Source organism: Ptychodera flava, chromosome 10 (genome assembly GCF_041260155.1).
Source record: "Ptychodera flava strain L36383 chromosome 10, AS_Pfla_20210202, whole genome shotgun sequence".
In the NCBI taxonomy this organism is placed as follows: Eukaryota; Metazoa; Hemichordata; class Enteropneusta; family Ptychoderidae; genus Ptychodera; species Ptychodera flava.
The window spans coordinates 20,352,029-20,378,763 of record NC_091937.1 but is presented as its reverse complement, the minus strand read 5'-3'; the positions used below and the strand labels follow the sequence as shown (position 1 = coordinate 20,378,763).

The 26,735-nt window shown below is 40.2% G+C and overlaps 1 protein-coding gene across 1 annotated transcript; it reads right to left on the bottom strand.

The window, feature by feature from the left end:
• Positions 1-16,930: 16,930 nt before the first annotated feature.
• LOC139142209 (uncharacterized) lies at positions 16,931-20,393 on the bottom strand. Its single transcript, XM_070712074.1, has 4 exons — positions 18,878-20,393; positions 18,077-18,314; positions 17,797-17,973; positions 16,931-17,220 (listed from the first exon to the last, which is right to left on the bottom strand). The coding sequence occupies exons 1-4, from the start codon at positions 19,077-19,079 to the stop codon at positions 17,214-17,216; spliced, it is 624 nt and encodes a 207-aa protein (XP_070568175.1). The 5' UTR covers positions 19,080-20,393; the 3' UTR covers positions 16,931-17,213.
• Positions 20,394-26,735: the final 6,342 nt, after the last annotated feature.

Sequence of the window (26,735 nt, the reverse complement as noted above, 5' to 3'; positions counted from 1 at the left end):
GTTTGTTTAAAAAATATAGCAATAATTTTCTTAAACAAACAGCTGACGCACAAACTATAAATGATTCGCTATATTGTGCCAGAAAAAGTAAAAGTCAAACAGACTGTGTGCGTGACGCTCCCTTCTCGTCATACCTACCTAGACACATTTTACAATGCTCCATAGAAGAAATGGCTATAGCTACGTGGTGCTTTCTCTTTATTTTGAGTTTCGTAGAAGAGATGTCAATTGAGAAGTGGCAAACATGCCGGAAAATGCCGAGAGGTTTTGACCGTTTAAGAAGGGCTTGACTACGCAGTTTCTGCGTAGTGAAGCTTCATTACGTATTCATGGTGACCCCTGGCCAGCTGTCAATAACTTTGGGGGCTTTTGTCTTTTGGCCTGCTTTGCATATGCGTCGTTGGACACGACCTGCCAATCACCCAGGTAGTCAATTAAACTATTAATTGACTGATTACCGACCCAATTAACACTATCCAGCAGTATCAGTCATATGTTAATCGCGTGGCCCGGGTGGGCACAACGTGGGAACGCGTGTATTTCTATGTGTACGTTTCACTTGTGGTGTCGTTTGTAACATCATGCTTTTGAAGTCCTTGTTTCACTTACAGTATTACCTTCAAGGTGACGGGCTTACTATTAATGTTCAGTATCATTGCACCGAGTTCTGCCCACGGTGAAAACCACCTGTTTTGCCTACTAATTACTGCCCGTCGCTGCCCGTCCTGAATGTAGCCTATCATAGCTACAGTAATCAGTCAATATATAATACCCCGCGCCTTATACTTTCTATATACACTTGTAAAACCATAGTCCGAGCCGTAAAATTTTTGGCTTTCGATCCGATATACAGGTTGATCGTTGAATCGCACCGGCGCATCCATGTTTACTTGCCCAATAAGCTTACTACTCTGCAAAGGGTGGGTAGATGGAATTCCAGGGCCAAAATGAACACCGGGGCGAAACTTTTTGTGAATCCATGTGAAAACATAAATCATTTATCTGTTTTGATATATACTCCTTAGTTGTAAGTTTGATCAAAACCGAGACCACATTCAAGGGCTATGCAGACTGTCCATGTACGCACACACAGGCAACCAACGGTGAATATCAGGGTCAGCGGCATAACTATCGGTCGTAAATCGATCGGCGGTTTGGGGGCCCTGGACTATGATTTTATAAGTTTATATCACAAACAAATGTTGTGGAATATTAAGATATCGACCTATTACTGTATTGAAAAGGCCAATTTCGTGACGGGCATTGCTAGAAGAATGACGGGCAGGGACGGCAGTAATTAGTAGGACTGTTTCTTTGAATACTGTTCGATATTAAGTGACGGTCAAACTTTTGGGTGGTGCGCGTGACCGGCGGCACTGACACAAACTGGTTTGACAAGCATATAATTCAGGTTTTGTTCAGTGTTGTTACCATTTGTCCGTGGTGGAAAACATTGACGGAAAACCAGAGAAAACGTCCCCGCTCCGAGAACAGCCCCGAGACGGGGACGGCCACACACCAAAAACGGCCTCACAATAAAGTTTGGCAACGCAACTTAACCCGCCTCACTACGAAATGAAAGCCTCCCATCCGACCCTTGAAAACTTAGATTTGTATCCAAACATTCATCTTAATAATTATATTTTATGTGGGTGGCACAGCGGGGAAAGACGCTAGATCAAGTAAACCAAAGCGAGCTTTGTGTCTCCGCACCAGAGCCCTGTCGCCAGGGATCGCTGTCAAAACTAAGCTACACGTGTATTTTGCATACTCGATTGATTACTTTCTTGTCATCGAACACAGAATATAGTCTGTGCAGCTACGGCTTCGCTTTTTGCTATTACTGTTTTATTGAAATTCGTTTGCCTGGTACAAGCAGGCTTTGTCATCGCGACGATTCACGTGCTGCCGCGGGGCCGTTTTCTCGGACGAGGCGTGGGGCCGTTCTCACTTGTTACCTTACGACGCATATCAATTGCGGGCACTTAGGTTTTGGTCAAGGTACTTGGCAATTTATTCGAAGTTTGACACCAGAACTATAAAACCAATAACTTCAGGGATAAAAACAGCAATACCGCCACCGCTACCACCAACAATAAATCATCATCAACACATTAACAAAACGGGTAGACATAAAAAGCCAAAAAATGGTTTTTGGATGCCGAAGATGGCTCTTGCCATATAAAATCACTGACAAACAGTAATTGAAAAAAAAAAACCAAACAAATGTAAAGGACGGGTGCATGTGACGAGATAACGTATCGCATTTTTAAAGTGTACAATATCAACTTACCACGCACTTTCGGTCGTGTAAACACTTTGGGGGAGCCATTGAGCCATTGAACTCTTCTCTTCTCTTCTATACTGTCTGTCGCTATACTGTCTATGTTTATAAAAATAAAGTCATCTGGCATTTTGAAATTTCTGTAGGCTCATATCGAAGTCGGGCGATTCCATGGCTCTTTGGGGCAATTAAGTGTACGTCGAGCTTAAGGAATGTGGTTACATTCGCGATGTTTTATTCGAAATCATTTATTCTAGGGCAAATGCACACAATTTATGCCGTTGGAAATACTGGCCGCTCATAAACAAGACAATAAACTCAATATGTGTGCATCTTTACTTTTATTGTCAAAGTGCAACGACACCTACAAAATACAGAATAGTTCAGTCCAGGTATTTGCAACTGTGCCATCAGACTGGTCAACCGAAAATCAACCATAGGTGTCTTTTGGCACGCGTATACGCCAGACACCTAGGCGACGGTAATCCGCACCACTTATCACTATCTTGAAGGTACTCCTCCCCCTATACCACTGGCTATCCCGCCCTCAAGGAAATACGTCATTCGACCAAGCATTGTTATTGTAATTTCCTGCATAAAATTAACAGCGAGGTCAACCGGTCAAAACCTCTCGGCATTTTTTCTCATGCGATGGAAATTCAACTCAGTTTTAAAATGATAATCGTTTTCACACTGAACATCCTGAAACTTCTTATCGTCTGCAACTATACTTGTGTGTATAAACATAACGGTTGTAGTCGCAAGTGAATGTTATCAACACGTCTGATAGCTTACTTTGGCAGATTCAAACGATTTACAATATTATGAACACCCTCCCTGTACACAACTTGGAAATCACAGGATACTCAGCCAGTTTGATTTGCTTGAATACAAATGTCACACACACACGAAGCATCCATGAAATCAATGAATATCTGTCTAATAATCAGTCTGAATATCTCGAACACATGTGTATCGCAGTCAAGGTCAAGGTCATACAGATGGTGCAGTAACTTCGAGGTTAGAGTTATGTTTCACAAATTTTGTAAAAGCAGGGTGTCATATTTTAGAAAGGGAGTTTGGGAGAATTATATTTTACATCAACAATTCCCCCTTCCCCGATTTCCTCTTGTCCAAATGCTCAAGATAACAAACCTTAACTTTGTGCCACCCCTTCAGTACGTGCACATGGGCAGCGATAAAAACGCTGAACGGTATCAAAACAAGTCATAAAACAAGCAGGGAAATATTTTGATGGGGCGCTGGCCGTATGCATCACTAGCAGGCATGGGATTTCCCAAACACGAACCGAACATGACTTATCCGACGGAAATCGAATTGGCTCGGTTGTGGCAAATTGTGGTCACCAATATACTGAAATTCCGGTGAAAGGAAAGGGCGACCGTCGTATTTGAGGATAATGTATTCCCATACCTTACTCAGAAACTAACTTGGACTTGCCGTATGAACCCACAACCAGTCATTTCTACGTCGGGGGAATTAAAGTATGATTGTTGACGTGAATACAAGAACAACAATTATTTAAGATTTGTGTCTTAAAAATATTTGAAAATAGTTCGACCCTGGAGTATGTGCACATAGGTAGCGATAAAAACGCTGAACGGTATCAAAACAAATCGTAAACTCTGTTTACATTATCTAATTTCGATAATAGGGTTACACAAGGTCATCCGACAAAGCTGTTGCCGAAAAGGGGTTTTCATAAACGTTTTCTGGTAGGCGGGCATTTATTTATCATCAGCGAACAAGCAAAATCTAGGTATGCTTTTTCCCAGCGTGCAACTCTGATAAGTAAAACAGTTTAATCAGCTGCTGTGTTTGGGGTGCCGGCGGAAGGGCAAAACTTTAGTGAAGAAAGCAATAGGGAGCTTACATAATGATAGATGGCCATGGGGGATTTTCCGGATTCAGGGAGTTGGGAGAGGGGGAAATCATCTGTTCAGCGTCACTTTATCTGGCGGTAGACGTAAAATGCAGCGACATTTTTACATGTACCAAGGTCTTTTGAGGAGTGACTGTGCATGTATGTACAGACACCGATGAGATCACTCGGAAGTTCCGATGTTCAACGATTGGTCAGGTTTTCTTCTAATCACGAGACAGTTCGCCCTCTTTCTGTAATGGTTTTTGGAAGAATGTCAGGGGCTTGACTGAAAAAGTTCAAGTGACCTGTGGAGGCGTCAGTGATTCAAAACATTATCTAACACACAGTGTTTTTAGGAGTAGTGGATGATTAAAACGCGCACATAACGACAAACGCATCGCGTTTTACGGGGATTGTCAGCAAATTCGCACTGACTATATGTTGTTGTTACGCTGTGGAAAACCAATGTGTATACGTGTGTGGTTGATTCTGAATCACGGTTAAGATTTTCAGTAATGTTTGTTTTTTAAAAACCTGACAGTAGTCAGCAATTTTTGAGTTTGAAAGAACTTCAAATCAAAAAGTCGGATTTTCGCACTTCTGAACTATCGCCTGAGGAAGAGGAGGAGGTTCAAGGTCAAACGTGATGTGTTTCGTCTATCAATTGCACGTTCTAACAAACCTGCTAGAAAGAGACTCCAATTCCCCACAGCACTTTATTATGTTATTAATAAGAGCTTTATGACCGCTTATTGACTTAGGGTTCGTTTCGATCAGCGTTACACGTTACTTCCGTACTACATGGTATTGACTATTTAATGTTGAGTATGTGAAACACAAGTTATTTTGCATTTAATGAAAAATTAACATAACTTTTTGTAAATAATATTTTGATTCTTACATAAACATGTAGACTTTATTACAAAGTATATATAAGCATTACGGAATGCTGTCGTTAAGAAATGTGGTCGGGTCCCGAGAAAAATCAATGTGACGGTATGTTCCCATATAACCTGGGGCTTTCCTATTGTTCCCACAAAGAATTTGGACATTAGAGCCTATGTGCAAACTCAATTCAAACCTTGGAACGAAACTGACTGCATTTGACCTAAACCCTCTTTATCTCAATAATATGCCGTTCATACACAGGCCATTGAAACGCCTCTGAAACGGTTCTGGGCCAATACTGACACAGAAAGTTATGTGTGGACACTCCGAAGTGGTTCTGAAGCGTTTCAGATTTGAGACGGTTTAGTCGGCCCGACCAGAGCCGTTGTAGGGATTAAGCCTATCCGCAAATCGCTGTGTGGACAGACTGAGCCGCTTCAGAAGCGTTTCAAACGCCCTCACGCGACAGGTCTTGTAACATAAAACAAACAACAACCAACATACAATATTCATTTTCGCCATGGCTGCCGAACACAGTACTACATCTCGCGGTATACTGGTCCGACGAAGAGATAAGCTTGCTACCAAAAACCCTATCAATTCGACCAGAAAAAATAATTACGATTTGAAAAACGTCGAATTAATAGGAAATTAAAACTGCCGAAATAATTTAGTGGTCGAATTTAATTTGACGAGGATGAAATTTAAGCGAGACATGTTTGCTATGTGAAGACTGCTTCAAAGCATGGACTGTGAAATTTTGTGAGGTCGACACATTAGGTAACAAAAAAACCTCAAACGCACGTTGGTGTCACATCAAAATCAAAGTGGCCGCGATTACAGACAGAGCGATCTGTGACACTGCCATCGGCCGCTCGACGGACGACACGTAAGTTGACATCGTGTGCCAGCCCTTGGAAATATATTGTAACTCCTTGACAGGCAGATTAGATAGTCTTATGGCGTTTGATGCATTGAAAGTTTGTAAAAATAATAAAAAATGACATCACCGATCATAAGAAACGTGGTGTCGAAGATAATAGTTTTTAAGAGAAGACTATGACGACCATATTTCTGTAAGTATTATCTAACTTTAGAAAACCAACATCTGAAGATTTACTTCAACCAACACTTTTGGATTTGTTATATTCTTTATTATAAGATTAGTCGAATTTTAGGAAAGTTGGTGTACATTTTCGATGTCTGTGTATCGTCTACACCGAAGTCATATCCGAAAGAGTATAATCAGCGAAAATCTCTCTCTCTCTCTCTCTCTCTCTCTCTCTCTCTCTCTCTCTCTCTCTCTCTCTCTCTCTCTCTCTCTCTCTCTCTCTCTCTCTCCGGCATTTCAATGTTTTATATTGTCGACATTTACATATCAGTCTGAAGTTCCAGGTCACTGCTCAATGCAAGTAGTTAATGTCAATTTTTCCGTATCGGGCATGGTCTCTATCGTCACTCTAATCGTTAGTGTTTTCCTGTTGTATTCGACATCAGACTCAAAACACACGTGAACAACGCTGATATTATATTGCATCTTTCGTATATCGAAAACTGGTAAAGTTTGTAACTGGTGACATGTCACGGCCTGGAGAAAGTTCATCATTATCGATCGAATGTCCGTGGCGCTTTTGCTTCCAAATAGACATATTGAAATGCACAGGGAACTTCGCGGTATCGCAATTATATGAATTTTACCGTGAAGAAAGTCTGTGCCTTTAAACTGGCCGTACAACCAACAATAAACATGGCGGAGTAATGATGCTGACTTAAGAGACTTCGATTTTTTTTATTGCGACCTCGACCGCTGGTGAGAGCGAGTCGTCTAATTTTTTCCCACTGGCTATTTGGCTTTGAATTTTCAATTGCCATCATGTGCTAAGTTAAATTTAAAAACAAGGCGGGCGTTCTCTGTAAATCAATAAGCCTTTTGAATATGAAAAAATCGGACATTTGAACCTCAACACGCAGCTTCAGTTGTTCTCCGAATCAGGACAGGGACATCGGCCCGGGACATCGGTGAGGCCGGATTTCACGTAGTAGCTATGGAAACCGACGGCTCGTTCGTTGTAAGAAACCATGCGATGTGCGCTCCCTTGGGCCGTGGAATTTCGCCGTATCGCCTCTACAGACTACACCGAGTATTACCTAACCATGCTACTAAACAATCACACGATAGTTCAGTAACATATATCTTCATTAATCTACCGATCGTCGACCGTCGAACACTTCGAAAACAATGGTCACGGTCACGGATTCAAGGAGTTCACAAGAAGAAACTATCAATAAGTGGCGCGCAGAATTATTTTTACTGGTTTTGAGAACTTCTAAAATCATAACTTGTAATCTGCATATCTTCGCACATCGAACCGATATCGTATACCTATCACCGTCGAAGTTTATGTCTTTCACTGTAGAGTTCTTTTTATCCAAAACACATATCCAGAAGAGTCCCACAGAGCGGTCAAATGAAAGGATATGTGCTCCAAACGAATGAAATTGCACGAAAGAATGAAAATCAACAGCACATCCTGGACGTGATTTAAAACAACAGTGCTTGTGGATAGGACTATTCTATCTGAGCAAAAAGTGCCGTTTTTCTCGCAATTTTAGCAACTGTAACGACCCTTTATTCTTTAATACCTTTCCATAATTGAATTAAACTAGGTTTAGGGCTTATACACACAGTGTACACTGATGTACAGAACTTTAAAAAGTATTCTGCTGGGAACGAGCAGGGGTTTACACTCTAATGGGCGCAGTAAAACAATGGTCACGTCCATAGGTTCAAGGACGTTCACGGGGAGACACGATGGCAAATAGTGCAGTGTCGTAAAATTGCTTAGACTAGTTTTAAGAACGGTACAATATCTGGTCATCGGTGTACCGCTACCTGTGAATCGAAACGACAAGTGTAGACCTATAGCTTCGAAATTTTATGGGAGAGACACCACGACTGAGACCGACAGTAGCACAACAAACTATTCCCAATTGTGCGTCCGTGTTTAATACAGACATCTCTGTAGGTGATTCTGGTTTCTCAATCGAATCAAAAGTCCGACATTGACAAAATTGACATAAAATACGTCCGAAAAGTTATGTTTTATTCGACTAACTGATTCATCTCCTTTGATATCCCCTAAGCTACATGTAAACAGTCCGGAAAGACTGACATCGATGTCTCCCGGACCCCATTTCTTCACCGTTTTGCAAAATATCTCATCAACCGGGCGCATGGGCAACGTCTTTGTACGTTGGTCAAAACTTATGACAGTATAGGTCAGGATGTAACATCGGTAAAAGTAATATTGAATATGGAAGACGAAAATGCTTTCATCGATTGACAAAAATGAGAAGGAACGAGTCAGTAAATATCGAACCATAAAGGGGAGATCGAGACTGCCATCCCCCATGATTAATCAACTGGGAACAAAATATATATATTTCGATCAACAGACTTACACAACCAGAGACAGCATTTTATTCAGCTTTAAAATAAGTCACCGCCTTTCCTATAATAACACCCCGTTTGTGTTTCGATCTACTCTGTTCTATCCCCAATCGGTATGGCCGTCCGGGTTTCGCCTGCCGTACTGACTGATACATGGTTATTTCTTCACATATTTTTTCATCGTTTGGCATAAAATACAGCATCTCTTTTGGTGCACAAGGCAAATCAACGTTTAGAAGGAAAGTCAACGAGGTTAGGATATTATATACCGTAGGTGAAATTAGAATGGAATATTGAAGATGAAAAGACTTTAATCGGTCGACAAAAAATGCCATAAACCGAGAATTGAGATTGTCTATGATTTATGTATTGGGAACAAAAGTATTCGATTGAGTCATTAAGTTTGTGTTTGATTCGTTTCAAAAATTTGTTCCTACATTTTTATCCGATTGTTTGTGTTAATAAAAATGTTTGTTTCGCCTCGGATATTTGTAGGGAAGTTTGGATTAGTGTGTATGGTAATGTTTTGTCTGTGTGGGGAAAGCTTATGGCGAGGCGAAACAAACATTTTTATTAACACAAACAATCGGATAAGAATGTAGGAACACATTTTAGAAACGAATAAAACACAAACTCGACACAAAAACATTTTGGATAGTTAGGTGGGGAGCCTCTTTCACATTCTTTACAGCCAGCTGAGTACGACGTCGTCCATTTCAGCCATCTTGTTACAAACAATGCTTTGCCATACACATCTTTTGAACTCGAGAGGGCGCATTAAGACGTCTTAAACATCAAAACAATGGCTTAATTTTGTGTATGTGGACGCAAGCGGACTCAATCTATTAATCCCCTGTGTTTACAAATCACAAATAGTGTTGCAGAAACGTTTCAATTTTTCCCTGTCTGAACATAGTATAAGTTCCGAAGTGCGTATACCCGAGATCATTATCGGAGCTCCTCTTGGTAGCTAGGATCTCGCAGGGGTCTATTCCATTTTCAGCAAAGCAGCGGTCTCTCCATGGTAACAATACGCATTCTAATGAAAGTCGGTGTTGACATTTCATGACAAAAATATAAAGTTCAACTTTCTAGTTCGATGATAGTTTAAAAGCGTTTATTTTTCAGTCTTTCATGTTATCTTCTTTCGTTGTTTTACGTCACGCATAGTCACATTTCGCGTACATCAATCATAGAATGGGGTAGATTAATCTGGATTAATAAAGCTCTTATTAATAACATAATAAAGTGCTGTGGAGAATTAGAACCATGGACCCTAGTCTTTTTCTAGCAGGTTTGTTAGAACGTGCACTTGACAAACGGAACACATCACGTTTGACCTTGAACCCCTCTCCTCTTCCTCAGACGACAGTTCAGAAGTGCGAAAATCCGACTTTATGATTTGAAGTTCTTTCAAACTCAATAAATTGCTGACTGCTGTCAGGTTTTTGAAAAACAAACATTGCTGAAAATCTGAACCGTGATTCAGAATCAACCACACACGTATACACATCGGATTTCCACAACGTAACAACAACATATAGTCAGTGCGAATTTGCTGACAATCCCGTAAAACGCGATGCGTTTGTCGTTATGTGCGCGTTTTAATCATCAACTACTCCTAAAAACATTGCGTGTGTTAGATAATGTTTTGAATCACTGACGCCCCCACAGGTCACTTGAATTTTTTCAGTCAAGCCCCTAACGTTCTCCCAAAAACCATTACAGAAAGAGGGCGAACTGTCTCGTGATTAGCGAGAAAATGTGACCCAGTCGTTCAACATCGGATCTTCCGAGTGATCTCATCGGTGTCTGTACGTACATGCAAAAATGTCACTGCATTTTACGTCAATCGCCAGATAAAGTGACGTTGAACAGATGATTTTCCCCTCTCAGAACTCCCTGAATCCGGAAAACTCCCCCATGGCCATCTATCATTATATAAGCTCCCTATTGCTTTCTCATTAAAGTTTTGCCCTTCCGCCGGCACCCCAAATACAGCAGCTGAATTAAACTTTTTTAATTTGCACGCTGGGAAAAAGCATACGTAGAATTTGTCTGCTCGCTGATGATAAAAAAATGCCCGTCCACCAGAAACCGTTTATGAAAACCCCTTTACGCCGACAGCTTTGTTGGATGACCTTGTGTGTAACCCTACTATCGAAATAAGATAATGTAAACGGGGTTTTATGACTTGTTTAGATACCGTTCAGCGTTTTTGTCACTATGTGCACGTACTCCAGGGTCGAACTATTTTCAAACATTTTTAAGACTCAAATCTGAAATAATTGTTGTTCTTGTATTCACGTCAACAAAGAATTAACAATGTTTCTTGCGTTAAAAAACCATACTTTAATTCCTCCGACATAGAAATAACTGGTTGTGGGTTCATACGGGAATCCAATTTAGTTTCTGAGGAAGGTTAGGGAATAGATTATCCTCAAATACGACGTCGCCCTTTCCTTTTGCTGGAATTTCAGTATATTGGTGACCACAATTCAACCGAGCAACTTCGATTTCCTTCGGATTAGTCATGTTCGGTTCGTGTTTGGGTAATCCCATGCCGCCAGTGATGCATACGGCCAGAGCCCCCTCGCAATAGGTGTGTGTGCTTGTAGGGGTGGTGGGGGTGGCATCTTGAGCAGGCGGACAGGAGGAAATCGGGGAAGGGAGAGTTGTAGATGTGAAATGTAATTCTCCCAAACATCCTTTCTAAAATATGACACTCTGCTTTTACAAAAGTTGTGAAACATAACTCTAACTTCGAAGTTACTGTACCATCTGTATGACATTGATAAATCTGCTGACTGCGATACACATGTGTTCGAGATATTCAGGCTGATTATTAGACAGATATTCATGGATTTCATAGATGCTTCGTGTGTGTGTGACACTTGTATTCAAGCAAATCATACAGGCTGAGTATCCTGTGATTTCCAAGTTGTGCACAGGAAGGGTGTTAACAATATTGCAATCGTTTGAACCTGCCTAAGTAAGCTATCAGTCGTGTTGATAACATTCACGTGCGATCACAATCGTTTTGCTTCTCTGTGTTTACTCACGTAAGTATAGTTGCAGGCGATAAGAAGTTTCAGGATGTTCAGTGTGAAAACGATTATAATTTCAAACTGAGATGAATTTCCATCGGTTTCTAAAGTGACACTCAAAATAAGATAAAGAGAAAGCCCCATGAAGCTTTAGCTATTTCTTCTATGGAGCATTGTAAAATGTGTGTAGGTAGGTATGACGATAAGGAAGCGGCACAGAGTCTGTTTGAGTCTTTCAACTTTTTCTGGCTCAATATTGCGAATCGTTTTTGGTTTGTGTGTCGCTGTTTGTTTAAGAAACTATTGCTATGTTTTTTAAACAAACAAGATTATAAATGAGAGATATGTGCTGGTTTCGACGTGGTGCCCACGAATGTCAGATGTGTCCTTTTTCGTCCTTACCGCTTGATCATGGAGCAGAATGAACATGGGGGTGATTTCAGATCGCAACCTTGCGTCCCTTTGTCGTCATTGTACGAGATAAGACAGCTACGCTATACGTCATATATTAATTTATGACCAAGATGATTATCTCAGATTATCTAGGATCGGCACTAAATTGGTAAAGTTTGGGTAATTACAGTTCCATTACAGTGTGCAGTACACGGCAGTGCGAGGCGGGAGAGTTTGGTCCTCGCGTTACTTGTAAAACGAATGAGGCCACATATAGGTTAATTAGGGAGCGGGGTTCAGTCATTAATTGATAACTGGCCCTGAGGCATGACGTCATAAAAGCGGGTTAAGTGAGTCGATATTATTATCAAAGCGTTATGACAGGAAGAAGTTTGAACTGTTAAGTTCTACTTAGATTTTCTCAGTACTAGTGCTCCATAGTGTGTGTTTTTCCTCACGAAGGAACCATGTCGTCCCTTCACGTATACGAGAAACCAATCAAGATACAAAAATTGTGTTGATCATCAGGAAAACTAGACTCAGAGCTGAATGAAACCATGCACGTACACTCCGCAATGTTTACAAAAATCGACGTAAATACGTGCACTGTAATATGTCCTATGAATGTTCTGATCAGCATTGCGTCATTCTCAAGGCCCAGTGGCCGTGGATAATTTAAACACATTGTCACGCACAGCAAACGAAACTGACGAGTTCAAGTAGGTAGGGGTTAAGAGCTCCGTTTCGATTACAGTGCGCATGTTTGCACTAAAAATAGTTCACTAATGTTGACAAGTTCCAAATCGACCGACCACACTACATGTTATAGAGTTTTTATCAAGCCAGTGGTGACATACTTCGCCAATCCGGATTAAGCTTGCTGAAACTTCATTTAATCTACCTCATTGTACGATTGATGTACGCGAATGTGTCCGTATGGGAAGTAAAACAACCAAAGAAAATAAGATAAAAGACTGAAAAAGAAACGCTTTTAAACTATTATTGAACTCGAAAGTTGAACTTTATATTTTTATCATGACATGTTAACACCGACTTTCACTAGAATGTGTATTGTCACCGTGGAGAGACCGCTGGTTTGCTGGAAATGGAATAGACCCCTGCGAGATCCCACCAAGGGGAGCTGCAATCATGATTTTGGGTATTCGCACTTCGGAACTTATCCAGATCAAGGAGGATTTAGGTCAAATGCAGTCAGTTTCGTTCCAAAGTTTGCCTTGAGTTTGCACATAGTCTTTGTTGTCAAAATTCTTTGTAGGAACATTAGGAAAGCCCAGGTCAAATGAGAACATACCGTCATATGAATTTTTCTCTGGACCAGAACACATTTTGCAACGACAGCATTCCACGTGCACTTGACAAACGGAACACATCACGTTTGACCCTGAACCTTTCTCCTCTTCCTCAGACGACAGTTCAGAAGTGCGAAAATCCGACTTTTTGATTTGAAGTTCTTTCAAACTCAATAAATTGCTGACTGCTGTCCGGTTTTTGAAAAACAAACATAAACCTCTCTCTCTCTCTCTCTCTCTCTCTCTCTCTCTCTCTCTCTCTCTCTCTCTCTCTCTCTCTCTCTTCCGGCATTTCAATGTTTTATATTGTCGACATTTACATATCAGTCTGAAGTTCCAGGTCACTGCTCAATGCAAGTAGTTGATGTCAATTTTTCCGTATCGGGCATGGTCTCTATCGTCACTCTAATCGTTAGTGTTTCCTGTTGTATTCGACATCAGACTCAAAACACAACGTGAACAACGCTGATATTATATTGCATCTTTCGTATATCGAAAACTGGTAAAGTTTGTAACTGGTGACATGTCACGGCCTGGAGAAAGTTCATCATTATCGATCGAATGTCCGTGGCGCTTTTGCTTCCAAATAGACATATTGAAATGCACAGGGAACTTCGCGGTATCGCAATTATATGAATTTTACCGTGAAGAAAGTCTGTGACTTTAAACTGGCCGTACAACCAACAATAAACATGGCGGAGCAATGATACCGATTTCAGAGACTTCGATTTTTTTTCATTGCGACCTCGACCGCTGGTGAGAGTTGTTGATGTAAAATGTGATTCTCCCAAACCCCCTTTCTAAAATATGACAGTCTGCTTTTACAAAAGTTGCGAAACATAACTCTAACTTCAAAGTTACTGTACCATCTTTATGACATTGATAAATCTGCTGACTTCGATACACATGTGTTCAGATATACAGACTGATTATTATCGACGTAAATACGTGCACTGTAATACTCTGTCCTATGAATGTTCTGATCAGCATTGCGTCATTCTCAAGGCCCAGTGGCCGTGGATAATTTAAACACATTGTCACGCACAGCAAACGAAACTGACGAGTTCAAGTAGGTAGGGGTTAAGAGCTCCGTTTCGATTACAGTGCGCATGTTTGCACTAAAAATAGTTCAACAAGTTCCAAATCGACCGACCACACTACATGTTGTAGAGTTTTCATCAAGCCAATGGTGACATACTTCGCCAATCCACATTAATCTTGCTGAAACTTCATTTAATCTACCTCATTCTACGATTGATGTAGGCGAAATGTGTCCTTGTGGGAAGTAAAACAACGAAAGAAGATAGCATCAAAGACTGAAAAAAAACGCGTTTAAACTATCATTGAACTAGAAAGTTGAACTTTTATCATGACATGTTAACACCGACTTTCACTAGAATGTGTATTGTCACCATGGAGATACCGCTGGTTTGCTGAAAATTGAATAGACTCCTGCGAGATCCCACCAAGGGGAGCTGCAATCATGATTTTGGGTATTCGCACTTCGGAACTTATCCAGATCAAGGAGGATTTAGGTCAAATGCAGTCAGTTTCGTTCTAAAGTTTGCCCTAAGTTTGCACATAGTCTTTAATGTCAAAATTCTTTGTAGGAACATTAGGAAAGCCCCAGGTCAAATGGGAACATGCAGCCACATTGAATTTTTCTCAGGACCAGAACACATTTCTCAACGACAGCATTCCACAAGGCTTATATATACTTTGTAATAAAGCCTACATGTTTATGTAAGAATTAAAATATTACAAAAAGTTATGTTAATTTTTCTCATTAAAATACCTGTGTTGCAAAATAACTTGTGTTTCACATACTCAACATTAAAAAGTAAATACCATTTAGTGCGGAAGTAACGTGTAACGCTGATCGAAACGAATCCTAAGTCAATAACCGGTCATAAAGCTCTTATTAATAACATAATAAAGTGCTGTGGAGAATTGGAGTCTCTTTCTAGAAGGTTTGTTAGAACGTGAACTTGATAGACGAAACACATCACGTTTGACCTTGAACCTGCTCCTCTTCCTCAGACAACAGTTCAGAAGTGCGAAAATCCGACTTTTTGATTTGAAGTTCTTTCAAACTCAATAAATTGCAGACTACTGTCAGGTTTTTAAAAAACAAACATTACTGAAAATCTTAACCGTGGTTCAGAATCACACCACACACGTATACACATTGGTTTTCCACAGCGTAACAACAACATATAGTCAGTGCGAATTTACTGACAATCCCCGTAAAACGCGATGAGTTTGTCGTTATGTGCGCGTTTTAATCATCCACTACTCCTAAAAACACTGTGTGTTAGATAATGTTTTGAATCACTGACGCCTCCACAGGTCACTTGAACTTTTTCAGTCAAGCCCCTGACATTCTTCCAAAAACCATTACAGAAAGAGGGCGAACTGTCTCGTGATTAGAAGAAAACCTGACCAATCGTTGAACATCGGAACTTCCGAGTGATCTCATCGGTGTCTGTACATACATGCACAGTCACTCCTCAAAAGACCTTGGTACATGTAAAAATGTCGCTGCATTTTACGTCAACCGCCAGACAAAGTGACGCTGAACAGATGATTTTCCCCTCTCCCAACTCCCTGAATCCGGAAAATCCCCCATGGCCATCTATCATTATGTAAGCTCCCTATTGCTTTCTTCACTAAAGTTTTGCCCTTCCGCCGGCACCCCAAACACAGCAGCTGATTAAACTGTTTTACTTATCAGAGTTGCACGCTGGGAAAAAGCATACCTAGATTTTGTTTGCTCGCTGATGATAAAAAAAATGCCCGCCTACGAGAAAACGTTTATGAAAACCCCTTTTCGCCAACAGCTTTGTCGAATGACCTTGTGTAACCCTACTATCGAAATTAGATAATGTAAACAGAGTTTACGATTTGTTTTGATACCGTTCAGCGTTTTTATCGCTACCTATGTGCACGTACTCCAGGGTCGAACTATTTTCAAATATTTTTAAGACACAAATCTTAAATAATTGTTGTTCTTGTATTCACGTCAACAAAGAATTAAGAATGTTTCTTGAGTTTACAATCATACTTTAATTCCCCCGACGTAGAAATGACTGGTTGTGGGTTCATACGGCAAGTCCAATTTAGTTTCTGAGTAAGGTAGGGGAATACATTATCCTCAAATACGACGTCGCCCTTTCCTTTCACCGGAATTTCAGTATATTGGTGACCACAACCGAGCCACTTCGATTTCTTCGGATTAGTCATGTTCGGTTCGTGTTTGGGTAATCCCATGGCTGCAGTGATACATACGGCCAGCGCCCCTCGAAATATGTGTGTGTGCTTGTGGGGTGGTGGGGTGGCACAAAGTTATGGTCTGTTATCTTGAGCATTTGGACAGGAGGAAATCGGGGAAGGGGGAATTGCTGATGCAAAATGTAATTCTCCCAAACATCCTTTCTAAAATATGACAGTCTGCTTTTACAAAAGTTGCGAAACATAAGGGGCAACATCAAAAGTTCAATATAATAAATCTAACTTAATTGCTTAAGTTTGGCCCCAGACCCCCCCCCCCCACCCCCCTTCTAACTTAACTGACCTAAAATTGAAAAACATTGCGGACTCATACTCTCTACTATTTCTTTCAAACGACATACCAATGTACCATTGAATTAAATAAAAATAGAAAAACCATTATAAAGTAACTAAATACTTTTATTGCAACCCAGAACACAATAACAACAACAACAACAATAAATTTGCACATAAGTCATAGACTCTCCACAGTCGCTATGCCTTGATTCAAGGATCAGGCAAAATTCTCTACTGGTCTTTTGCAAGAATGTCAAGACGCTGAGATTCCGGTCTCCGCGTGTTCCAGCTGATACACAAGGAAGAATCAAATGGCAGGATCTCTTCCAGACTAATAAAGTCACTAAGTGCTTGAACACAGCTTCACTTCGGAATCAGCGAACCAACATCAGCCCCTGCACAATGCAAATAAATTAATATTATACAATAAATATTCAGAAATATGGTGCTTTCTAAAATGTATGAATAGCCATGGAAATATGAATTATGTTCCTTAACTTACAGTACAGTGTACTGGTAAGGAATATAATTCACAATTTCATAGCTATTAATTCATATTTTTCTCAGACATGTATCAAAATTTTGAAGGTTACATAGTAAAATTAGATATACTATGACACTGATATATCATCTAAGTACGTTTAGTGTTCGCCAGCACAGTTTGAATACTTGAAGGGTACAATGTATGTCCCCGCATGGACATGTGGGAAATAGAATACAGGCATTTCCCTCACCAATGTACATGTGAATTTTTTACAAGTCATTGAGCAAGTATCTAAAACTACTATTTATGTTGAAGCTAAATTTCCATGGAACTTTTCATGCAAGTTACTTTTACTGGCAATTTTAAAATTCACTACAATGTACAACCTATGTTACAAATTTCAGAATCCTGAGGAAATCCAGAACACAGATTAACATTCAAATATGTCGTGTAATACTATGCCAGGGAACTGACAAGTATAACTTACCTTGTGCCTGCTAGAAGCTTGAAATTTGACATGCTCTCTCTCACTCCTGGTTTCACTGGATCATTACAGTACTTCTTTTCTTGTATTCTTCGCTCATAATTTAGAGTGGTGGGTGGATTGTCTCTCAAAGTGTTGTTTTCCTGTTTGTGTTTTCTTAAACCATAGTAGGTTTGACAGCTGAAAGAAAATATATATATATATTTGAATTAGTATCAATCATGTAAATATCTGCAATAAACACGTTCTTTTTTAAAAAACAAAGATGACAAGTTTTTCATACCTAAACTGACACTGCACTGCATCCACCAGTCTAAATTTGCACACCCAGTCATGATCACTTCTGGTTTCATTTGCATTTCTCTTTCTCTCTCTTCTCTTGGTTTGAAGCTCATTCTGCCTCTCATTGTAATGAACCAGGAGTTCATGTCTTTCCCCATCAGTTTTGGATGATATTACATACATACAGCCTCGTGGACACAGCTTCACTTCAGACAGAGATGGACAACCAACATCAGGACCTGCACAATTCAAACAAATAACAATTATATACTAAATGTTTCAGAAATATGGTGCTTCCTGAAATATATCAGTAGCCATGAAAATATGAATTGTATGATTTTTAATTGCACTATTAAGAAATACAATTCATATTTTCATGGCTATTCATGCATTTCATAAATCATCATATTTCTCAGACACGTACAAAACTTTTGAGGGTTGCATAACAAAATTAGATATACTTTGACACTGGTATAACATCTGAGTAGGTTTAGTATTTTCCAGCACATTTTGAATATTAGTAGGGTTATGTACAATGTATATCCCATGGTAAATACATGTTGAATACATGCATTTTCCTTACCAATGAACAAGTAAAATTTTAACAAGAGCAAGTATGAAGTTGAAGCTAATTTAAACTTTCATGAAACCTTTTGCGTTGTTTACTTTTACAGGCAATTTTTATAATATACTTTTGTTACAAATTTCAGTAGCGTGGGAAATCAAGCACACAAATGAACATTAATTCAAATCTGAAATGTAAACCTACACTACGCCATACAACTGAAAAAGTACAACTTACCTTGTGCCTGCTGTTTTAGGTGCTTGATATGATTGGTCACTTCAAAAAATGTCATGTAGTGACCACTATGGACGGCACTGAGAGTTGGGGTTGGTAGCTTGTTCCCCATACTCTTAATGCAACTCATTAGAGTTGTAGCCTTGATAGGGTTTATCGAACAGTGAGTGCACATTGGAGAAGTACATTTGGTGAATTCCAACATATATGTTCTCTCACACAATGTCTTTGGAGAAATATAGACTCTTTTCGAAGCCTTTCCAGAGCTGGTGTCGCTCTGATTTCACGGATTCCCTTTTTGAATAGCTTTTCCACATTTTCATGATCACTGTATGGTGTGTTTGTTTTCCTGCAAGGCACAGGAACTGGTATTATAGGAAAACCATCGTGATCTTTTCTCCAAAACTTATTCAACATTGAAATGGCATTATCAAACACATCTGCATTTTTGTCAGTTTTTTCTGCCTCAGATAAATAACTCTGCTGACATGGAGGTTTACTTTCTCCAGGTAAAGTATTAGGGAGAGTTACAGACACCAACATTTTAGAAAGAGGGGACCATTCTGCATAACTGGTCGTCTATGACAGTTCTCAACTGTTGGAAACACAAAACCATCTGTTTCAAAAGTGCAGCCTTTTCTACAGCTGTCTGAAGCATACCTTTAGAAATAGTATTTAATCTAAGCTTAGAAACGTTTGCAAATTGTTTTTTAGATCAGATACTGCTGTGTAGATGGCGGTTTCATTTGTTGATACTGTTGTTGAACCCCTTTTAGGGTAAAGTTGTATGTAGTCCGCCATGGTCTCCACGTATAGAAAATACGTCGCTGCTATGTCCCACAATGGGGACATGAACGATTGGGCACCGACAACATCGGGGTTAAAATTTCCGATGGACCGAGTTCTAAATCTGATAGGAAACTTTGAATCAATCGCAGTCGGCTCTCACTAGTAAATGCATCCTGTCGTGATTGATCAAAACGAACGCCACTGGTATTCGGGGCTTTTAGGGGTGTACCTTCCGCATTTGAAATGGGAGACCTTTCCTGACTACGCTCATCTGACTCACGATTACCAGTAGCCCTGCGTACGATGCTGTGTGTTCCGCTACAGCTAATTAATCGCCCCGCTCACCACATGAGCGGGGCGATTAGCTGTAGCGGAACACACAGCATCGTACGCAGGGCTAGATTACCACAACAGGTTCATCGGAAAAATATTTCAAAATACCGGTAGACTGTAGGCTCGACCTCCTGGGACAAAAACTCAACCAAAGACGATCATTTTTGAATTTGGCATGCCACAATTTCGTTGCGCTCTACTGTACATCAGCACGGATTTTCCCTGTTGTTTTTTGATATTTAACTCCCAAATCTTGTTCGTTAGTTTCTGAAAGTCGTTCGTAGGGCATTTATACATTGTGTGAGGAGAACATATGCGAGAAAATTCGAACTCACCAAATGTGCCTCACTGTCCAAACCCGCAGCCGCTCAGCGTTTCTCAAGGCTAAGTAATGTGTGCGCACGTGCACGTACACACCGGAAACCACCGCGTCCAAGACCCCCATTTTGTAGCGCACATCTCAAATCTCGTATGCTGAACTTCGACCGGGTGGCTGGATCGATTTTAGTGTACAAAAAGCAGCCTTGAAATCGTAAAATTGCCAAAAAGACGTTAAATCGTTTTTGACGGCACAGAAAATTAATTTGGTCAAAAACCCCCCACCCCCAAACTTAAGCAATTAAGTTTTTTTTCAAACATCGATCTTTTGACGGCGTCCCTAACTCTAACTTCAAAAGTTACTGTACCATCTTTATGACATTGATAAATCTGCTGACTTCGATACACATGTGTTCGAGATATTCAGGCTGATTAATTATTAGACAGATATTAATTGATTTGATGGATGCTTCGTGTGTGTGTGACATTTGTATTCAAGCAAATCATACAGGCTGAGTATCCTGTGATTTCCAATTTGTGTACAGGGAGGGTGTTCATAATATTGTAAATCGTTTTGAATCTACCTAAGTAAGCTATCAGTCGTGTTGATAACATTCACGTGCGATCACAACCGTTTTGCTTCTCTGTTTTCACACACGTATAGTTGCAGACGATAAGAAGTTTCAGGATGTTCAGTGTAAAAACGATTATCATTTTCAAACCGAGTTGAATTTCCGTTGGTTTTGCCACTTCTCAAGTGATATCTCTCTAACGAAACTCAAAATAATGAGAAAGCACACATAGCTTTAGCTTTTTCTTCTGTGGAGCATTGTAAAATGTGTCTAGGTAGGTATAACGAGAAGGCAGCGTTACGCACAGAGTCTATTTGAGTCTTTTACTTTCTCTGGCACAATATTGCGAATCATTTATAGTTTGTGCGTCAGCTGTTTGTTTAAGAAAACTATTGCTATATTTTTTAAACAAACCAGATTATAAATGAGAGATTATGTGCTGGTTTCGATGATGCCCACGAAGGTCAGATATGTCTGTTTTTGTCCTTACCGCTTGATCGTGGAGCGGAATTAACGCGGGGATGATTTCAGATCGCAACCTTGAGTCCCTTTGTCGTCATTGTACGAGATAAGACTGCCACGCTACGTCATGTATGAATTTATGACCAAGATGATTATCTCGGCTTATCTAGGATCGACACTGAATTGGTAAAGTTTTCTCAATTACAGTTCCATTACACTGTGCGGTACACGGCAGTGCTCCCCTCGTCTGCGAGGCGGGCGAGTTTGGTCCTCACGTTATAGGTATACCGAATAAGGCCACATATAGGTTAATTAGGGAGGGGGGTCAGCCATTGTTTACTGGCCCTGGGGCATGTCGTCATAAAAGTGGGTTAAGTGAGTCTATATAATTTTCAAAGTGTCATGATAGAAAGAGGTTTGAACTGCTAAGTTTATTCAAATTTTCTCAGTATTAGTGCTCCATAGTGTGTGTTTTATTTCTCCTCATGCAGGAACCATGTCGTCCCCTCACTTATACAAGAAACCATACAGGATACAGAAATTGTGTTGATCATCAGGAAAACCAGACTCAGAGCTGAATGAAAGCATACACGTACACTCCTAGTCGCAATGTTTACAACAATCAACGTTGGGTATTTTTGTATATTATTGTAGCTTGGTTATAAACAATAACAAAAAGTACCATGGCTCATTTTCCATGCTACACTGCACTGTTTCCGTTATTACAGTTGATTCCTTCTCAACAAAGCGACGAAGAAAATCTCTGCACACCACTCTTCATTTCCGGCGTAAACATCATCAACGTCAGTTTTTGACGCTTTACACAAGTTTGTATGCACACATGGTAAAATTATATAAAAATTACTCGTAAATTGAAGCTATCAGTCAAATCTTTACATCACTGCAAACCGTTTCCAAATTTTGCACACTCCATCTGAAAGGGACAATAACTGTATTTTGATGATACTTTCATCGTTTTTGTCCTAAGAAATGAGCACTACGTTGTTTTTGTTCTTCTCCCTCAAGGTAGTATGCACCTCGAAAGTGACAGACTTAAACCTTTGCTCAAACTTTCCTCAATGAAAGTTTCAACCATTCTCTTACCAAATCAAGAATAAAAATCAGGGGTCACAGTGCGAAATTTGGTACTACATAGATTACCAAAGATTTCCCGATATTTGAAATTCAAAATGGCCACCATCCCTGTTTTAAATTCCCTGTATTAACTCTATGGGGAAAATACAATTTTCGATTTTCGAAAAGCTAAGACAGTGAAAACTTTTCTTACACCAAGAGTTTTAAAATAAGCCCTCACAAGTGGTAGATCAGAATTGAATTGATAAAATTTGAAAGCCAGAGGCGTGTGTATTTGGACACAACATGTCAGCAGTATCAACACAGTTACTAATGTACAATGTGCAGGGCCGCTGTTGAAAAATGAATTTAGTCCAGAACTTTTTACACATTAAATCTGTATTAGCAAGTTGAACAGAATACATTTCAGATCATTTTGAGAATACACACGTAACAAAATTACTGGTAAACACACAACAAAAGTTACAGACAATAGAGATCTTTAACCATAAGAACTTGTTATACCGGCTTTTGAAGTGCAATGAAAAGATCGAAATACTGGGAAATGTTGACACGGTGTGGAGTTTGTTATTTCGAATTGGTCGGCGTCAACTGCACCCTTCTTTCATTCATACCAAACATTTTCGTCGACTATAAGTTTTATGGGGCTGCTTTGTTCCATAGTTGACAATAGTGTCATTTTAATGATTGAATTCCTTTGGTGATGGTTGTTGATCCCATGTAGGCAAACATGATGACCATACTCGTAAAAGGTTTCATATAATATGACGACAGAGTAATTTATGATACCCACTATATATGTCACCATTGACAGTTTGTAACACGGTGACCAGTATTCAACAAATAGGGAAGGGAAAATATGACATGATAAGATAATATCAGGAAAACATTTAATGGTTGACATCTATTTTGAGTATCCGCATTTAAAAATTCTTGGAAATATTTTGCAAATGTCCATTTCAGGCTTTACTTCCAACGACTAGTCAATCACGTGATAATTAGGCCAAAGTAATTAAATCTTTGTTTTGCGTCCCCACCCGCGTAGGTTTTAAGGTTTTCATGAAAAACACACACAATGTATTTGAATAGGAAATTTTAGGACATGACCGCTAAGCTTTTCTGAACTACAATTTTGTTACAATTTTTTATTTGCTGCAATCAAATTACATTGTGTTAATTTTCTTGTGGTGTTTTTCAGCCGCTTAGACGCGTACCTTTTACCATTTAGAGTGGACGCAAAACAAAGAATTTAATTGCATTCACTCTACTTAATACATATCCGTCTCCATAACTGGTTTTACATTTCCTTTATCCCGGTGTCATGGTAAGGTGCAGCCAACTGCTTAAATTCGGTCCAATTTACAAAATCACCTCAAAGCATGTCTATCTCCCATTAGCCTGGTTCCCTGACCCATTTCCCCGGTAGAGGGCGTGGGGAAATATAGGGTCAGGTACCGGGTAGCCATCTTGAACAAAATTTTGTTCAAGATGGCGGAGGTTAGTCACCTGACAGAACATGCTCAGAATTATGTTCGAACACTGGTATGCGAACCAAAAACATTGGCACGCGAGACGGGAAACAAAAACTGAAAGGATTAATCCAGAAGTAGGGGAAAATAGGGGTGATTGAAGGCTGGCTGTGATATCGCAGCAGTACTTGTTGCGTGTAGCGACCGCGCTGGGGTCATTGAGGTCACCGCCGACTGTGGCGTGCCCCCAATGCCCCGAGCACGTTCGATACACGCCACAAGTACTGCTGCGATATCACAGCTAATTGAAAGCAAACTTTGTTGGAACTGTGAACGACGATGATTTCGATGGATAGAATGGTGTCCGCATTTCGTGAAAAATGCCAGGCATCATGTCGACGACGTCGACATGATGCCTGGCATTTTTCACGAAATTCGCCACGTTCTAAAAGTATTAAGAGGTGTGCTAAATCACAGTGGCTAAATCATGGAGGTAGAAAGTCTTTCTTTCTACCTCCACGGGTTTGTGGTACAACAAGAAGTTGGTGTCAAGTGAGCCTGAAAGTGCGAAACCCAAGAAAGATGAGAAAAGTTACAAGTGTTACTTTCATCCAATCACAGCTTGTTTTATTTCAACCCAATAGCGTCCATGTTTACATTAGCCGGTACCTGACCCTATATTTCCCCACGCCCTCTACCGGGGAAATGGGTCAGGGAACCAGACTATATCTCCCATGAACTTTTATCAACCACGGCATTCCCCTTCTTTACGTATTTTCCAGTACCCACTACCAGAAATTTTCTCTCCGCCCACTGCAAAAACTAAAATTTCTTCCCCGCCAAATGTAAAATTGACTTTTTCTCCCCGCCCGCTGATTAGTTTTTTTTAATTTGCCAATCCGCTGAAAAACTGCGCACGAATATTATTTTGCAGGAACAGCTTCGTTGGCTTCACCTTCATAGTTAAGTTTCAGATCGTGTCTGAGAAGATTTAATAGGAGATGCAAATGAGTCGATCATCACAGCAAGATAAAATGTTTCCTAAGTCCCTCGAGGTTACCGATTTCACAAGATTTGTGCTCAAAACTGACCCAATCCACAAGTCTGTTCACCAACGCTTTCCAATGCCGCAGATATCCAAGAGCACTTCCGTAAGAGTGTTGACACTGTACCTTAAACAATTTTGAATTTATTTGTAATCGACTGTACTGTGCTTTCACATCGTCACAAATCACAGGCCTCTTTACTTCAACAGCTCCTCGCGTTACCGCTGGCTTAATTTTTGCCGAGGTTCGTCGAGCCCCTCCCAAACAACAACAACAACAGCAGCAGCAGCAGCAGCAGCAACAACAACAACAACATCAGCAACAACAACAAACAAACAAAGCTCAGGCTTCAGAGAATGTGCTGTAATCATTGAATTTTCCGCAACAACGGCCGAAGTTCATCACAACTCCTGGAAACAGGGGGCAAGTACGGGTGTGATCTACTTTTACACATGGCACATTATCGCAATCGTCATCTGTTGGCTGAAGTAAACATCACTCCACAATAGTGGAAACTCCTGTGAATCAAACATGGCTGTTACCGACTGTCTACGCCAATCATATTTCGACCATCATATTCAACCGTCACATTGAATTTCCCGGATTCATCGCTGTTTCGCGCTCATTATCCACATCATAAATCCATGATTACAGAACGCAAGGGAGAGAAGTACTGTTATGTTTTTATGAAGAGTTGCGTTATGCGAATTAATACAAAATGGCGTGTCAAATTGACAGAAAAAATGATATTACGCTTACTGAGCTTATATTTTTTGTTAACCTTATCAGCGATGAAAGCTTACAAGGTCCTGAAATTATACATTTTTCCCTGTACTTCTAAAGAACCATAGCATGAAGCTATGAGTGCGCAGACGCAAACTGGGTGACATAGGTTAACCTTTAAAGACATTAGGTGTTTCTTGCAGGAAAATGACATTCAGAGTTTTCGTTTTTGAACCACTGAAAGACAATATTTCTCTTTCTCTGTCTAAAGCTCGCAAGGACCTCTTACATAGAAGTACCTTAATTTTAAGTTTTAACCGCCTTTTTTTCAAAGAGGAAGGTCCACCGTATGGACTTTATCTTCGACTATGTTGTCTGCACTATCCACTTACATATTTTGCTGTTTCATTGCTTCAATTCGATAGGACAGCAGACTGAATCTACAGAGATTACCGTGCCGGGTACACTGCTTCACTCTCACATCTCTCCGGTGGAACGCAATGTGGCCAATAGATGTCAGCGTTCTGCTGCCCAGAACAATGCAAACCACACCGCTACGCCAGATCAAAAAGTTGGCGTACCATTGAAGCCTGTCTCGGCCAAACTGTTGAGTGCATGCCAGTGTAAAGGCAGTAGCTACCAGGCAAAGAAAGGGTCGTGAGAAAGCTGTTCAGCTCTAGTGTTAACACCGTTGTCAAAACACTATTGTATGATTATATAGGAATTTCGATCGTGTCAGGTCGTTCTGTTGACTCTTTCATTTCACATGTCAGAGCCTGCTTCTCGTGTTTGTCAAACAACAACAAACAGAGTTTCTGTTCCAGTCCATGACTCACTGTTGTCGAGAAAGACGAATCAGCGCAGCGTAATAAACTTTCTTCAAAGGTCGTCATCAAAATAAATAATACGTGTCAAAACTACCTGACCACCAGTGACCATGAAGGGTACTCCTAAGAACGTTGACCCTTTGCATGTAGAAATAGACAGGGAATAGCTGATATATGAATCATCGCAATGGAATTAACCTGAAATTTGACATTTTGAACAGTCATGG

Excerpts from the sequence above, each read along its gene's own strand:
- LOC139142209 (XM_070712074.1), bottom strand. The coding sequence starts at position 19,079 with ATGTTGGAATTCACCAAATGTACTTCTCCAATGTGCACTCACTGTTCG. Across the intron at positions 18,315-18,877 it reads CCTAAAACAGCAGGCACAAG|GTCCTGATGTTGGTTGTCCA; the intron begins GTAAGTTGTACT and ends TGAATTGTGCAG. Across the intron at positions 17,974-18,076 it reads GCAGTGCAGTGTCAGTTTAG|CTGTCAAACCTACTATGGTT; the intron begins GTATGAAAAACT and ends ATTTTCTTTCAG.